The sequence below is a fragment of the Tursiops truncatus genome, chromosome 21 (genome assembly GCF_011762595.2).
Source record: "Tursiops truncatus isolate mTurTru1 chromosome 21, mTurTru1.mat.Y, whole genome shotgun sequence".
NCBI lineage: Eukaryota > Metazoa > Chordata > Mammalia > Artiodactyla > Delphinidae > Tursiops > Tursiops truncatus.
Window position 1 is genome coordinate 27,496,281 of NC_047054.1, and position 17,687 is coordinate 27,513,967.

Below are 17,687 nucleotides of genomic sequence, written 5' to 3' on the forward strand. Positions count from 1 at the left end.
CTTGGTACAGGACACCAGTGAGTTCCACAGAGCACCAGGCAGCATGTGAGAGGAGTGGGTCCCTGACCTGAACATTTGGGGAAGGCTGACTTGTACAAGTTGAAACACATCTCGTTAGGGTGACGCTTCTCAGGATGTACTTGCACTGTGAATTTCTAGGAGAGGATGTAACCTTTCCAAAGCCACTTTACCATTTTCTTTGACCAAGAATTCACAAAACTAGTGATACAAGCAGAAACCCTTTATTAAAATTCTACTCTCCCCCATATTCACGGTGAGGCTACACCGTACACTGCTGCTCTGTTGTCTTAGTGACATCCCTTCTTGAACAAATATGGATGGAGCCCCAGCAAGGCGAACTGTGAGGCTTAAATAGATTGGCATACGCAGAGCAGATCAGGGACCTCGAAGTACATCCAGAGAAGAACCTGGGGTCACTGGGGGATTGTCCCCGATCAAACTTGAATCAAGTTGGCTGCCAACTTTTCTTCAACCGTGGACTCTGTCATATGTATATATTATGGTAATCAAGCATTTTAGACTTGAGTCTAACTCTAGGAAATGTTTTTTGCTTCTTGGCTTTACTCTTAAAAGTAGCCAGGGGGCTTCCCTGGTGGCGCAGTGGTTGAGAGTCCGCCTGCCGATGCAGGGGACGCGGGTTCATGCCCCGGTCCGGGAAGATCCCACATGCCGCGGAGCGGCTGGGCCCGTGAGCCATGGCCGCTGAGCCTGCGCGTGCGGAGCCTGTGCTCCGCAACGGGAGAGGCCACAGCAGTGAGAGGCCTGCATACCATGTAAAAAAAAAAAAAAAAAAAGTAGCCAACTCCAGAAGGTAAGACAAAACAGCCATGAGACTCAGAGATACGCTTTTTCAGGTATCTGGTGTCTGGCTCCAAACTCTTTGCAGATGTGAGAGGGTTCTTCAATCCCGCTTCTTGCCCAGGAAAACCATAACCCAGGGTAAGGCTGGTACCTGTAGAGTTCAATGCAGTTCTGTTACAAACCTCAGCTCCTTATTATGTCTGTGTCTTAGCACAAGAGCCTCAAACATGAAAAAAATGCCTCATCAAGGTGCCTTTCGATCTATAAGGTCATTTCATCTCATTTTAAACCTCCTCTATGATTCTGGATTCCTAGAGCATCAGAACAAGGAGGTGGGAGAAGTCAGGGTTATAGATTTCCTGCTGGCATTGTTACAAATTATGAAAATGGAAAAACAAGAGGCTAATACACTATGGCCTGCAATTGCAACATTTTCAAAAATATCATACTTGAAACCGTTTTGTCAAGCCCCAGAGGAAAAGGGTTTAATATGGTTTGGGTTTCAATTTGAGATATCACATTGACGGACTAATATGGGTGGGAAGTTTGGAACTGAGGGTTATTTTGTTATTTACTAATAAATGAAATTACTTCATCACAAGAAAATGTCACAGCATTTCTTTTTTTATACTTGGCAAAAAAAAAAAAAATATTGGTAAGTCCCAATAGATGAGAAGGTCCAATTTCTCATGTTTTTGTAAGGATTATTTTTCTCCATTTGTTTTGAGTCAGAAAGGAAGCCGTTCTAAGATGCTCCCCGTGTGGAATCTGAGTCTCCTATCCCTGTGTGGTACCCTCTTTGCCTCTCAGAGTGACATACATACTCTTAGAGCCAACTGGCTACTCAGACATGGAGCAGTTTGAGAAGTCCCCTGACCCTTTTGCTCCGAGGACACATCATGTCCTCCCTCAGCCCCAGAAACTACCCAGAATCCCACGTGAGATGTGCCGGCACCCACCCCACCTCGGTTATAAACAGCAGCCCCTCGTCACCATGCTGTGTCATCTCTTGCCATTTAAAATGAACAGATGTTACTTTTGCTCTCTTCCCAAACAGCTTTTTTTCCTTTTTTATTTTTTGGAAGCTTCTCTTTGCCAGTTAAAATAATCCCATAAACCATCATACCTGAGTGAGTTGCCTGGTGGAGTGCCAGAAATACTTGTTTTGAAAAGACGATAGCATGTAAAGAACTCTGGAAAGTGATGCATTTGGTCAGTGGCATTCAGGCAATTGACTGTGAAAGCCAGAGCTCCTGATTCCAAGGCTCTGGGCACTCATGATCAGCCCGTTAGAGGTGCTTTAGATGCCCAGGGTGGGTCTGAAGGGCTAGGCTTGACCGGAGCAGCTGGCGAGCCTTTGTTGTGCAGTTAGGAGAAGCAGATGTGAAGTCCTAACTGTGATGCTTTCCGGTTTCTGAGTGACAGATCAATTCTTCTTTAACCAGGTAACTCCCTGCTCTTGAATTCCTCCATGCAACCAGACCTAACAGTAAGCCGAACATACAGTGGGCCCATCTGTCTACAGGACCCCCTGGACAAGGAACTCATGACGGAGTCCTCACTCTTTAACCCTCTGTCGGACATCAAAGTCAAAGTGCAGAGCTCATTCATGGTTTCCCTGGGAGTGTCTGAGAGAGCTGAGTACCACGGCAAGAATCATTCCGGGACTTTTCCCCATGGAAACAACCGCAGCTTCACTACCGTGCATCCCAGAAATAAAACACCCTACATCCAAAATCTGTCATCACTTCCTACAAGGACAGAACTGAGGACCACTGGTGTCTTTGGCCATTTAGGAGGACGCTTAGTAATGCCAAATACAGGTGGGTGGTAAGTGTGCGTTTGTGTATTTTCTCACGTTTGTTTGAACGTGTTATATTTACATAATGATGTCCCGTAAGTTTCATTTATAAGATGTTGACTGTTCCCATGTCAGAGTGACAGACACCGTGGCTCCATAAGTTGGCTTGATTTACATGGCGAACCAGAACCAGCACTGAGATTAGATTTTGCCATCTTCATCTCAGCATGGACCGTACACTCCATCAGATGCTCTGTTAGGGCTGACAGCCATATTGGCTCAAAAGCTTCGGGTGGTTCCCAGAGTTTAAGCCCCCTTGAAATATAGTTCCTAGAACATGATCAGGAAGCACTGAAAACATTCTTTGACATGACTGAAAAATACCATTTTTATAGCAAATTATGGTTTACGCTCTAGTCGATAATTTACTGCAATGACACTCAACCTTCCTCAGTAACTGACCTAATCAACACCATCGGTGTCTGTCAGCCTTACTGTAATGTTGCTTTATGATGCGCAGTGATGAGGGTTCCTTATGGCGTTGCTCTTTTGAATTCAAACTTCAGATCCATGGCCATATAGTTCTCAGGAGTGTTTTCTTCCTTTGGGTTGGAAGATTTTCTTGATGTTTTGACAAGGTGTACAGCCCAGGTCACTTTGAAAATGACACCGTACCTATAGATTAGTCTTCAGAGTTGCCATCTAAGACCTAACTAACTGGATGGAGGAAGAGAGCCATCTCTCCTCCGATTTCTGAGCAACGAGATTTAGGGAGTGCTCTGAATCATCCCTGTTGGCTGAGAGGAAAGGGAATATATCAGATCTGCAAGTGTTAAAGAACTGGTTAGCGTTGAGTCAGGACCAGCAGGGCCTAGGCAGATTTCTCTGTAGGGTAGAACTAACCCACCTAAAATATCAAACATCTTCTCTTATACAATGAACTCTGTAGTAGAACTAGTCTGATGCTACCATTCCACTAACTGACCCTCTAAGTAGTTTAGTGACTTGCGCCTGCAATTTGTTTCAAGCTGATGATTGTTTGGTTTTCCTATATCAATCGCTTCCTTAAAAACTTCATTTCAGGCAAATAGCCCTCCAGTACAGCCCCAATGATGATTTTGTTTCTAAACTTCCAGTTCTCTAAATCTTCCTCGGTCAGTGTTCTCAGATGTGGTAAGGAAAGTTGTCTAAGTATGTCTGAGTGTCAATGTGTGATGCCTTCCGCCTGGTGAGATTTGCCAGATAGGAGATTGATGGGACATGAGTAGGCGGCCGTATTAACAGACACTGTTCTTGTAAGCATCTGTAAATTGCAAGTGTGGGATCTGAAAAAGATACGAACCCTGCCCTTTCAAAAAGAAGAGTATATATATACACATCAGAACTATATGAAGTTGCATGTTGAGTGTGAATACTTTGATTTCCACTTTCTTACGTAGTGCTTGGCACTCAGGTGCCTCTCAGTAGTTACTGGTTGAATAGATTGGCCCACTCTTCTGTCTTCCCATCCTTGTGTGTCTTTGTGTGTACATTTCCACACACATGGAGGAAGTGCCAAGATCAACCCATTTATTGGCCACGTTTGTTTAACGTTCATCAAAGAATGTGAGATGAAATCGCGATGAAACAGATTTTTTTCTTGTTTCCCTTCTGACTTGAGAGGCACTTGGGTGGAAAACTCAAAGTTCTGATAGCGTCTTCTATGATTCCCAAACGGTTCCTCTGTGAAGGTGCATTTTCAGAGCTCTGAACAAGAAGCCCTAGATAAGACTGAAGCTGTTCACTGGGAATGAGTTTGAGGAAAAATAAGTGTAGGGAATTGAAACATATGCTCTGTTATTTGCAGAACATAAATGTAAAATATGCCCTGGGGAGCTAAAGTATAAAGAAGCAAGGCACAGAAATTAAATTGTTGGAATGTCATCCATCCCAAATTATTGTGGGGTGCCTGGCAGTGGTCCCCACACTCTCAGAACGATTATGCAAAACATGAACTAAAAAACTCAGGTGGTTCTGTTGTCCTATCAAATAAAAGGCTGTCAGGGTAGCAGGTGGAGTTTGGGGGCAAGTATATTTTTCTTTAATCAGAGAGAACTCGTGAATGCCATGTTGAAAATAGATACGTCTTTAGGGGACCACAGGCATAAAGATTCGCAGAGCCATTCACTCTTCATAAGGGGTAACTTGCCACAAGCAGTACCAACCTCCCATGACCTTTGCCTCTGTGACTATCTGCAGTTGCCGTATACAATTTACATGTTTGTTTGGATGGGGGGACGGAAGTATGTTTAAAGGATAATCATGCAGAATTGTTTAAAGCTCCAATGATCCCGTACATTCAGGTTGAATTTAGGAGTATTATGAATAATGTTTCATTGTAAACACAAGAATTAAGCCGACTTCAAAGGAATGTGATAGGCTCTGCTCTACAAACAGCCCTTTCTCAAAAGTCCACACGCACCTTTATTCTGACTCGATCTGGGAATTGATTGTCAGGCCCTGATGGTCTGCAGAAGACAGACAGCATGTCTCAAAGCCTGGCTTTATTTTTCCCCCCCTCAAAATATTGAATCCTGTTCATATAGTCATGATTTATTTTTTGAGCGCTTACTCTCTGCCAGGCATTGTGCTATAGAAAAGACAAACTAATCAACATGTCAGAAGGCAAATAAATGATCATTTGGGCTGGCGATCAAACTGACTTCTAAAGGGCATGAGGGAACTTTCGGAGGCAGTGGAAATGTTCTGTATCTTGATCTCGGTGGTTACATGAGACTATACATTTGCCCCAAAACTCATCAATTCGTATACCTAACATGGGTCCATTTTTAAGCATGTGAATTATACCCCAGATCAAGGGAAAAAAAGGAAAAGAAAAATGGGAAACGGGAGCACAACAAAACTCTTATTCTGGGTTAATTGCCTAAGATGGCATTACTTCTTGATGATAACCTCCTGTGCTATTCTGTGTCTAAAAAATAGGGTCTAAATGTCTCCGTTGTCATCATAGTCTAGAAGAGAGGCAACAGAGAGAAACTGCGATGCCAAACTAAATACACAGTGTCTAGTGTGTGTGTTCAAGTTGACATACACACACACTGAATATCCTGCATTACAACTTCTGCTCCCCAGCAGGGAAGGATGTAATGGAGACCACGTCATTTGGCAACTACACGTAAGGAAGAATGGGCCATTAAAGGAGGGGCCTGATCAGAGGCCACTAAGTATGACAATTACAGTCCTCCTACTATTGCCATAAATGAATACCCTCGCTGAAAAGCTGTAAGCAAGATTTAAATGGGCCTCATTCTTAGTATTAGTGAAGGATACTGATGGTAACTAGCGTCTTACTGAATAACGTTCATAAATGTGAATCACAAATAACTTGTTCTGCCGAGTCTTGCATTCCTTGATTCTATAGCAGCTAACAGGCACCTAGAAGGGTATCGGTAAAGCCTGCCATCTCTAGGTTTAAATTATCATCAGCAACCCGAAAGCTTCCTGGGTGATTACATTAGCTCTAATGAAAGGAGAAAAGGTGAGTGCTGCATTATTCAAAGGATAGGAGACTGCCCTGAGATTTTATTTTGTAAAGATCTTACTGTGTCTCTATTTCATTTCTTTTTATAAACAAGAAGGTACATTAAAGAGAACCTCTGCCTGCTCTAGACTCTTCCCTCTTGGCCGAAGTGAAAATATTTAGTTCACAGCATTCAGGAGGAAAGAGGGGACTTTTCAAATGCAGTGTGATGTGCCCTCCTGTGCCCCCCTTCCCTTCATTATATGATTTTACTGAAGTAAGGCTACTGAGTTTTTTTCAGTTTGACCTTGAATGAATATGGCTAAGTCACCTTTACCCTTTTCTAGCTTCTGTTTGCAAATATGGGGCCAAATAGTGGCTACACAACAACGTATAAGTTCCTAAGCTTAGCCATGCTTTTTCCTTCTCCAGTTTTCTTGACAATAATGCACTACTCCATCACCTCCCTAAACTGACTTCAAGATGCGCCATTTAGAAGACAGTTACACACCAGGCTCTAGCAAAATGTTAGATGGCTCACGCATCATCCCAGATACCTTTTCAGGAAATGAATGGATAGAGACAGAGAAGTACCTTTTGAAATTTTAGAGTTGATTAACTGATAAACTCATATATTCTCAGATATGTTTGACAGTGCCAGGTCTCAGGACACCAAATCTTATAAGAGAATTTTTTAAATGCTAGGAAGACTATTTTTTTTAACTTATTTTATTGAAGTATAGTTGACTTACAATGTTGTGTTAACTTCTGCTGTACAGCAAAGTGATTCAGATAAACCATAATGGAAAAGAATATAAATATGTATATCACAGGAGATTGAATATAGTTCCCTGTGCTATACAGTAGGGCCTTGTTGTTTATCCATTCCATATGTAATAATTTACATCTGCTAACCCCAAACTCCCAATCCAAACTCCCAATCCATCCCTCCCCAACCTCAAGTCTGGTTCTCTGTCTGTGACTCTCTTTCCTAGGTTCATTTGTGTTGTATTTTAGATTCCATATATAAGTTAGAGCATATATTTGTGTTTGTCAGACTTACTTTCCTTAGTATGATAATCTCTAGGTCCATCCATGTTGCTGCAAATGGCGTTATTTCCTTCTTTATGGCAGAGTAATATTCCATTGTATATATGTACCACATCTTCTTTATCCATTCCTCTGTCGATGGACATCTAGGTTGTTTCTATGTCTTGGCTATTGTAAGTAGTGCTGCTGTGAACACTGGGGTGCATATATCTTCTCAAATTAGAGTTTTGTCCAGATATATGCCGAGGAATGGGATTGCTGGATCACATGGCAACTCTATTTTTAGTTTTCTGAGGAACCTCCATATTGTTTTCCACAATAGCTCCACCAATTTACATGAGGAAGACTTTAAATAAAAATCTAATTTGAGTACACAGTTGACTAATATGCAGTTCTTTATGTCACTTTAGGAAACAATGTCTGCCAGGATTGGAATTTCATAAAGTGCTGTGAGGTGGTCCCTCTTTGAGAGCAGCTGTAAGCTGTTCAGCTGAGGTGCTTCAGGATAATTGGAGAATCTACAAATGATTTCTTGGCTTTTTCTGTTTCAGGGGTGAGTTTACTGATACCACATAGTGCCATCCCGGAGGAGAATTCTTGGGAGATTTACATGTCCATCAACCAAGGTGAACCCAGGTAAGAGACAGAGAAGGATGGCATATTAATGAGATCTTAAGTATGAAATGGAACCTCTGCAGAAAATCTGAAGTTATTAAGATAATGTGACATGGTGGTGTGAGCTACTTGACTATATAGAGGCGAAAAGTAGTTGCAAAACTGTTGGCTGTCCATTTTGTAGGCAGCTAACCCAAGTCACCAACATCTAGACGGCAGACACTGAAACAGTAAGTCCACAGGCAAGGCATAATCAGGGTCTCTCCACAAACAGTGACTGGGTCACAGAGCCTTCCTCTCAAAAGAAGAAAATATCATCCCTGGAGGTACCCTTTGGTGCCACACGTTATGAAAATGCAGAGAATAACTGACCTGTGACCTTTTAATATCAACAGAAGACCTGCCCTAAAGCCGAGAGATAATTTCTTAGGCAATATTCCTCAAAGAAAAAAATAGTCTATACTTCAATAGCTTTCAGGTCTGACAAATTTCAGCAGCATTAAATTCAATTACATGAACAAATACAAATCTTGCCACATACTCTTAATGAAAGTAGTTGGTTATCTTCCTAGTGCAACTATAATATTTGTAGAAACGCTGCCTGCCTCCACACAAGATAAACCAAACTCCTCTTGAGAAAGCAATTTCTCTTATAAACTGGGTCTGTATACCTCTGGCATTTTCAGTCATAACATCTTGGTTATTTTAGAATAGATCTTGTCATTCTTAGCAAAAAATAAAAATAAAAAATACACACACGAAGGAAAAACACTGAAAGGAAAAACAGTCAGAGAAACAGATGGTTTGAACAGACTTTGATAGCTATCTCCATAAGAGGATTTGTTGGTAACCAGTGGTTTTAACTTTCTGCTCTACGGTGCTTGAGAAAAAAATGGAAGAAAAGGCTCCGCTAGTTGGTTGCTGGGGAGACTTTCAGAGGACTTGCACATAAGCTGTGCTATGTCGGGCTCTTATGTTATTTCCTCAGGTCTGTAGACCTAGGTCCTTTACCTGAAAACATGCCGGTGTTTAAATGTCTCCACTTGGCAAAAAGGGCAAGAGGTTTTATTCAGAATCTCAACTAAGCAGCCCTAAAAATGGAGTTCTCTGGATGAGAGTCACCTCGTTTTTCTCTCTATGGTGGATTTATTTAAGCGACTGTACCTGTCCAAAATTGAGGTCATGGTCAATTATACATATGCTCTTAAATGCATCACCCTTCAAAAATCAAGTTTGAGGCAGAATCCAGTCAACCTTGCCTGAAAATCATGGCCTCCTGCGAACCCTCCTCCCCGCTGCATCCTGTTCCCTTAGTGGTTTAGAGGTAACGAGTCCACGGAGCCTGTGTTCAGCTCCTTCCTCTCAAACCCAGCCTCAGGGTCTTTCACCTCATTATGCAAGAACCAGCCTAGGGCTCATCCACATTTTCAAAGGCACCTAATGCACAGCTCACCTCAATCCCCATCTCTTACTAGAACTTTCTTTTTAGGAGGTCAGAGCTAGAATGTGTCCAAAGGCATCAAACATACAGGGACTTACATTAAATGGCTCAAAAATGAGGGAAATATGACTTGGGACATCCTGCAGTTGAAAAAATAAGAAAGAAATACATAAAAACACACCAGAGCTCCAAGACTCTGAAAGACGGCTTTGGCCTCCTGGGATCACCCCCTGCTAAGCTTTGTAAGTTCCATGTTAATCAGTTTGGTTTATCCATCTGTATCTGAGGCGCAGGTTCATTGCTGCTGTTCAGGAAGGTGGATGGAAACAAGAAGAGTTCATCCAAGACTTCAGATCTATGAAGTAAGCGTGTAGTTCTCTGCTTAACAGAGGATGAAATAAAATTGCAGAATGCACACATTTTTTTCCATGTTGCTGAAACCTTCCCAGATGTTCCTACTTCACACCACCAGACTACAGCCCACTTCGCTTCCTCGGCTAGTCTCACTCCTTTTGGAGGAGCTCCAAACTGCATACTTACAAAAACACTAAAAATAGTAAATGCCTTTTAGTTACTTTTTCTAAAGCTCAGGTACATTTGTTTTTCCATCCTTGCCAGGAGGCTGCTTGCATCCGAGTTCTGCTTTTAGTCCTGTGATGAATCAGAAGAAGACAACTGCTATAGCTCTTCAGTGTCAACTTTTCTTTGTAAGGCCACTTGTAAACCCACGTTCATCTCATGCTCTCTGTTATTCTGAACTTGTGTCCAGATTAAGGCGCATTTCCTCAAAGTTCGTGGAGCTGGTACGGCACTGCTCTGGCTCTTTCACCTTTTCCTCTAGAGCCATCTGAGTTCCCTCCCTCTCGGGTCACAGGTGTGAGAACTGGGTTTTCTGAGTACATCACCTCCACACACACAGAATCACAGCGGGATTCTCTGAACCCCATCTTTATGCTGTGTTGAAAGGCTGTTCCGTTTTGCTGTTGATGATTTATTTCTGTTGCTCCTTTCTGAGTTACACACCCCTGGTGTAGCAGGGTGATGATTTAGTGGAACCATAATGGATATCAAGGATCCAAACTCTGTACCAGATTTCCAGGGGTATGGGTGTGTGGCGTTAACCACAGACTCAAAACAAGCCCCCGTATTCAAATAGTCTCAGATGGATATATTTAATATTCTGGTAAGTTTCAACGGAGGTTGTTCATTGTTTGAATTGAATGTGCTCTGTCTCTCTTGGGATGTCCTACTTGCATACGTGGCAAGTCTGTACTTTCTATTAAGTGGAATGATGTCACTTTCCTCCCTCAATATCCCTGCTTTGTCTACGCTCTCAGACTTGAACAACCATCCTAATGAATCTTTTCTAACCTCCTCCAGCAATCTGGACTTTTGGTTGGTTATAATGCTGAGGGAATTAACTCTGTTGACTTTTTGTACATATATACACCTTAAATGGTTCGCTAGAAGGGGACTTCGCATCCTTGGAAAAGTAATTACTTACCTCTGTTTCAGTATAACTTGCAAAGGTGCTCTCATGTGCTTAACTCATTTAATCTCCCCAGTTATGTTCAAAAGAAGGGAATTTTGTCCCAATTTTTGAGATGAGAAAAAAAGATCTGAAAAATGAAGGTTCAAAGAAGTGAGGCTGCTTTGCGAGGGCCTGTTACTTACCGGTGAGCTGGGATTTGACTTCAGGATATCTGACTCCAATTCCGGTGCTCACGGACTAAAGGATGCCACCTCTCCTTGACGTCGGAGACTTTAGGGAAACAGCTTTCTGACGTTGCATGCCAAGGTTTGGCCGCTGTAAAGAGGCATCGCCTGGAATCGCTCTGTAAGAGCACCGAGAATTAGGCAGGACTGGACAGAGGTAACTGGCTGTTGTTATTACATCATCATAGTTGAGAGAAAAAGGTCTGGAAACAGGTGTCACCTCAGTGCTGAAACTTGGGCTAAGAGTGCGCACTCAGGCATCTGAGCTCTGGGTTCAGACTTAAGACTCGCTGGTTTTATTCATGTGACCTTAGGTAAGTTTATGAAGCATGTGACCTTAGGTAAGTTTATGAAGCTCCTTGACTGCGTCCTCATCTGAAAAGCAATAGTAGGTACCTACCTCATAGGGATGTTGTAGGATTGCATGACATACAGTGATACTACAATTTGAAAGATAAAATAAGAACACCTAATTGATACATTTAAATTTGATAAAGTATTCTACCTACAAGATTTCCTTTAATCTTATCCATCCTGCTGTGGTAAGTAATAATAATTACCCTAATTTTGTAGACTTGAAAATGAAGACCAAAAAGAAGTTAGGTTTGCCTAGGTGGTAGCAGGACCGGGCACCAAAACAAAAGTTTCTGCCTAATAATGTACTTTTAGACTATGTCACACTCCCCACTTTAAGGAATAATTAAGTGTATTATTCTTGAGTCCAGTAAGACATGTTTGATGAGAGATGGGGCTTATGCCTAATAATGGAAATACACCGTGAAACATACAGAATGGGGCCCAGATTTGGCGAAGACAGTAACTTTATACTTCAATGTGGAACGACACTGCAGTAGAGGATTTCACAGAAAACAATGGGAAAAATAGTGGAGGCCCTTAATCTGTTCTAAGGATAGATTCAGAGAGGCATAGTAGGGAAGGAAGGTGGCTAAAAGATCAGTAGAAATTCACCAGACAAAGAAAGGTATAAGGGTTATTAACTCAGTGATTTCCAGCTCCAGGATACATTTTCCAGTATTTATACAGTGTAAGGTAGGAAGGGGGTATAGAACAGTAGGTAAATCCAGGCTTTTTTATTTTTAAGTGAGGTATAGTTGACTTAAAATGTTAGTTTCAGGTGTACAGCAAAGTGATTCAGTTATACATATATTTTTTCAGATTCTTTTCCATTATAGGTTATTACAGGATACTGAATGTAGCTCCCTTTGCTATACAGTAAATCCTTGTCGTTTATCTATTAATCCCTCCCTCTAGCTTTCCCCTTTGGTAACCGTAAGTTTGTTTTCTATGTCTGTGAGTCTGTTTCATAAATAAATCCGTTATTTTAGATTCCACATATAAGTGATATAATATTTGTCTTTGACTTCGCTCAGGATGATAATCTCTAGGTCCATCCATATTGCTACAAATGGTAATATTTCATTCTTTTTTATAGCTGAGGAATATTCCATTGTATATATGTACTACATCTTCTTTATCCATCTGTCTATTGACGGACACTGGGTTGCTTCCATGTCTTGGATGTTGTAAATAGTGCTGCTATGAACATTGGGGTGTAGGTATGAAATCCAAGCATTTATTCTCTGCTTTGAAGTCACTCTGATGCCCGAATATTGCCTTAAGCAGCTTCCTTCCAACTCTGCCCCAGGCCCAGCCACCGACAGACAGAAGGGTTAAGTTTCAGGCACTGCTCCACTCACAAAATAGAGGATGCTTTGTGATGTCACAGAAGCTAGAGTAGCCTCACCGAAAGGCAATGGCATAAACTTGGAGCTGCCAGAGTATTTGCTGGTGAGAGGCCCTTAGGATTCTCCTGGATCAAGTGTATTTAAGAAGCTCGGTCGATGCCACATGTGGCCACCTTTATCGAGGACGGCTTTGGAGGGTAGGAAACCAGCAGTGATCACTCTCAACAAGGCTGCCTCTTCCCAAACTTGAATTTGAAAGAATGTGGGTCTTTCTAACATTTCTTCAGGAGCTTTGGGGGGATGTGGATTTTTCATCCTCTCTAAACAGGTTTTGGTAACTTTTATTTAAAAAGGGTGTTTAGGGCTTCCCTGGTGGCGCAGTGGTTGAGAGTCCACCTACCGATGCAGGGGACGCAGGTTCGTGCCCCGGTCCAGGAAGACACCACGTGCTGCAGAGCGGCTGGGCCCGTGAGCCGTGGCCACTGAGCCTGCGCGTCCGGAGCCTGTGCTCCGCAATGGGAGAAGCCACAACAGTGAGAGGCCCGCGTACCACAAAAAAAAAAAAGAGTGTTAAATAGAACTACCCTATGATCCAGCAATCCCACTCCTGGGCATATATTCAGAGAAAACCATAATTTGAAAAGATACATGCACCCCAGTGTTCATTGCAGTACAACATCCAAGACATGGAAACAACCTAAGTGTCAGAGGAATGGATAAATACACAATGGAATATTACTCAGCCATAAAAAAGTGAAATAATGCCATTTGCAGCAACCTGGATGGATTATCATACCAAGTGAAGTAAGTCAGACAGAGAAAGACAAATACCTTATGATATCACTTATACGTGGAATCTTAAAAAAAAAAGTTCATTTGTACCAGTTTTTTTAATCTACAAAAGAGAAACAGTCACAGATGTAGAAAACAAACTTATGGTCACCCAGAGGGGAAAGGGGGGGATAAATTGGGAGACTGGGATTGACATATACACACTACTATATATAAAATAGATTAACTATTAAGAAACTACTGTATAGCACAGGGAACTCTTCTCAGTACTCTGTAATGACCTATATGGGAAGAGTCTTAAAAAGAGTGGATAGATGTATAACTGATTTCACTTTACTGTACACCTGAAACAACATTGTAAATCAACTATACTCCAATAAAATTTTTTTTTTAAAATTAAGGTGTTTAAACAAGAGGATTAAAAAATCAATTGTCTCCTTTCAGAGATGTCCCCCATATACACCCCAATAAGAAGATGCTACGGATGTAGCACGATCATCCCACTCCCAGCTCTCGTTTTGTACCCCCTTCCCACCCATGGTTGGTGAGTAGAGAAATGGACCAGGACATTACTATATGGAGTTTTCTTCTGAGAGGCAATAAAATGAAACCAAAGACAAACATTCATTTCTTTTTCCAATTACACTGTCCTGTGGATATTCCTGGCCAAATGCTTAGACTAGAGTTGGAAATGTCATCTTACTGAAGAATTTACAAAAGGACACATATTTGGAATTTGGGCTCAACCTAGATGGAGTATTTCAACCACTGTTTTTCTCCTGTGCTTTTATTTTCTCTCAAATGGTATGGTCTTCCCACTGGGTACATCTTGGGGTGAGGATTTCTTGGGGTGAGGAGTGAGAAGGCAGACATGGTGGTGGTAGGAAACATTAACTTTTGGGGGGAGTGGTGCCTTGATGGTACAATAGCTTTGATAGCAAAGCATGAAATAAGACCAAATATAAGACTAGGAAGACAGAAAAAGTAGGCCTGAAATGGAAGGGAGTAGACAATTTCTTCTCTGGTAACAGGCTCACCATTCAGCACCGCACTGTAGCTACGTCTATGGAATGGCTTCATGTGGCCTTTCCTCCATGGTTGCAAGAATGACACACACACAAACAAAATTATAAACACACACTTGCTCACATACCGTGCCTGAGAGAGGATACAAGCACTGAGAAATGTCCTTAGGCTGTTTGGGAGGACCTCATTTCTAGAAGGCTAAAAAGAAAACAGATATGTATGGCCATTCTCCTTGTAAAAATGGTCTTCATGAAATGAATCTGTTTCTAGTAAACTACTCTTTATGTCAAAGCAGACATTTGAGGCCATTCTAAAAGCACCCAGCCCAGTAAAATATGAAACTGAGTTCATATTTTAGGAATCAGAGCCTTCAAGGGCTCTGATTTCACAGAAGCTAAGAAACCCCTACCATCAGGCTACTGCAATTAATGTAGGGGTCCCAGTCAAAACCTTACCTCTTGAGCGTAAAATGAGGGCACCTGCCTTTGGCTCTACCCTGACACCAGGTGACTGATCAGGACATTACTGCAGGGAGGAGACCTGGCCAAAACCCCTGGGATGATTTGCATCTCTGTTTGCCTTCTCCAGCTTGGAGGACTTACCCACTAGGTTACGTCTCAAGCCATCCTACAGCAGCTCAGGCAAAAACACAACAACAAAAGAATACTACCCCTTCTCACTGCAAGAGTTATCAGCTCAGTTCGGTCAGTGACAAGGGCCAAATGTACTCAGTGCTGTGAACCAAGAAGAACAGGAGCCCTTATATGTAAGGAGGTTACTCTGGCCGAGGTGCTGGTTGGAGGACAGATTGTGTATATGTAGGAATATCGTGTCTGGAAGATCTCTCTAATTTCAGAGATTTCGCCAGGATAACGTCAAGTCTAATTTTCCCACCTCCCTGCGGAACCTGCAGAGAAGCATCATTTCATCAGAATGGGCGCCACCACTCCCCCGCCCACCTACACATCATGCCTTATCCCTCCCTATCGATGTAAGAATTGCACGTGAAGAGAGAAAAAGAGAAGTCACATTTTGGAGAAGTATGGGGATCAAAGATGGCTGTCCCTCTGCTCGCCAAAGCCAAAGAGAGTAACCCCAGGAGAACTACTCATAAAATTCAGGTCATCTGCAGGAACTGGATATGGATACCTGATTTTCTCATTGCTTATCAGTTTGTTGACTTGTTCAATGCTTCCAGGGAAGAGGGAAAAAATAAAAAGCTTTGAGAAAGCCCAGGAGAGAGGGGGAAAGTGTGCTTCTGTAATTTCCAATTCCCCATATTCTCAAGAGGTAGAGAAGATGGGCCAGGAAGTGGGAGCCAGAGAGGTTAAGTGAGATGGAAAACAGGTTTGCCAGAGGCCACTTCAGGGGCTCAGAGAGCAGGTAAAGATGCTGCCAGCTGGGGGCTGGTTGGCAGGTGTACCTGAAACACACAGGGAACAACAGATGCCTAGGGGTAACTGTTTGCAATCCAGTCACCTGCACCCTCTGTCAGTGAGGCCTTTTGGAGTCATCACCTATTTATACTGAATTCATTAAGGATTATCTTAAGAAACTTAAGCCATCCAAGGAAAATACACCACAGTTAAGTAGGAGATGGTGTATACTTTCCTTTTCTCTACCATAATGCCACAGAGATAAGCTCGTGGAAGAGGGAATGCATGAGGGAGCAAGTTCTCTGCTTCAGACCCAGTAGCTAGAACCTTGTGTTCATGCAAATATGCATGAGTGTGTGGGCACAGATGTGTCCATGTGCATAGCTACTGGGGGTGTGGGTGGAATTTTGAATCAGATGTGAGATTAAAGTTTTTAAACGAACAAAAATCAGTCCCAGAAACAAACTATTTTAATAATTCGATGTTACTGAAAAGTTATGGACTCAAAATTAAATATCTTCAGGGTACCCTGCCACCATGGACAATTCCATGAAGCACAACTATTAGAGTGACTACTAGGAAAACTAGAGCCACTTCATACCATAATAGATGAAACCCTGAAAGCAAACCCAGTTAAATGAATGATGATGTTGCAGTGTGCTACATGTGGCGACAAAGATACCCGAATACTAACCAGGAGTGAAGGGATGAACCCTGGGTAAAGGCTCAGGGAAGGTTTCAGAGAGGAAGTGACAATTGACTTAAGACCTGACAGAGCGTAAAGGGCATTCCAATCAAAGGGAACAGAATGTGCAAAGGCACAGAGGTAGAAGTAACATCACATAGGGACTTTGCTGGTGTTCCCTAAGAATCTGCCTTCCAATGCAGGGGATGCGGGCTCAATCCCCTGGCCAGGGAACTAAGATCCCACATGCCCCAGGGCAACTAAGCCCGTGCGCCACAACTACAGACCCCACGCACTCTGGACCCCGCACACAACAGCTAGAGAGAGAGACCCCTGCGCGCCACAACAGAAGATCCCGCATGCAGCAACTGACACCCAAGGCAGCCAGAAATAAATTAATTAAAAAATAAATAAGTAAAAAAATAAATAGCATCACGTATTTTGGAGCTAAGCAAATCAGAACAAAATACGAAAGGAAGAGTGATGAGGAATGCAGCTGAAAAAATAAAGGTTTGACCGTGTAGAGTGTTGTTTGCTGCCGCCTAGGGGAAACTGAAATGTACCTGATGGGTAGGGATTGCCGAGGCTGAAGATTCGGGAGAGCCGGTCATATTTACACTTGAGATGTACTATCTTCTGCTTCATCTCCACTGCCACTGGCCACGTTCAAGTCTTCATCATACTAGTCTCCTTCTGAGCACAGTGAAAAGATGCCTCATTTTGCCTAGCACAGATATTAATAGCCCTCCTTTTCACACTCAGAAGTATCTCAATTTGGACAGTAAATTATAGTCACTCTACTTTTGAGTGTCCTTGTCTCTAGGTGCGAACGTTTTAAATCCTTTCTCTAATCCCCACGTTGCTGTCAATGGGGATTTTTTTTTTTTAAGTGAAGCAAGTGTTTATTAGGAAAAAGAGTACAGTACGTGTGGATAGACACGGGCAGACTCAGGGAGAGAGAGAGAGAGAGAGAGAGAGAGAGAGAGAGAGAGAGAGAGAGAGAGAGAGAGAGAGTTGCACCCTCATGGCAGTTTGAATCACTTTTATGGGGCATTTCTTCTGGATTTCCTTTGACCAATCATCTTGCTTTGCCAGGTTGTGGTCAGGGTCTTCCCCTGTGTGCGTCCGCATCTCTTA

The 17,687-nt window shown here is 42.4% G+C and overlaps 1 protein-coding gene across 1 annotated transcript in view; it reads left to right on the forward strand.

Moving 5' to 3' along the window:
* The window catches only part of UNC5D (unc-5 netrin receptor D), a 607,834-nt gene that overhangs the window by 527,531 nt on the left and 62,616 nt on the right, over window positions 1–17,687 (forward strand). The window contains exons 10-11 of the mRNA XM_019921243.3: window positions 2,268–2,645; window positions 7,745–7,829. Coding sequence (XP_019776802.1) covers window positions 2,268–2,645; window positions 7,745–7,829 — 463 coding nt within the window. The remainder of the gene's footprint in view (window positions 1–2,267; window positions 2,646–7,744; window positions 7,830–17,687) is intronic.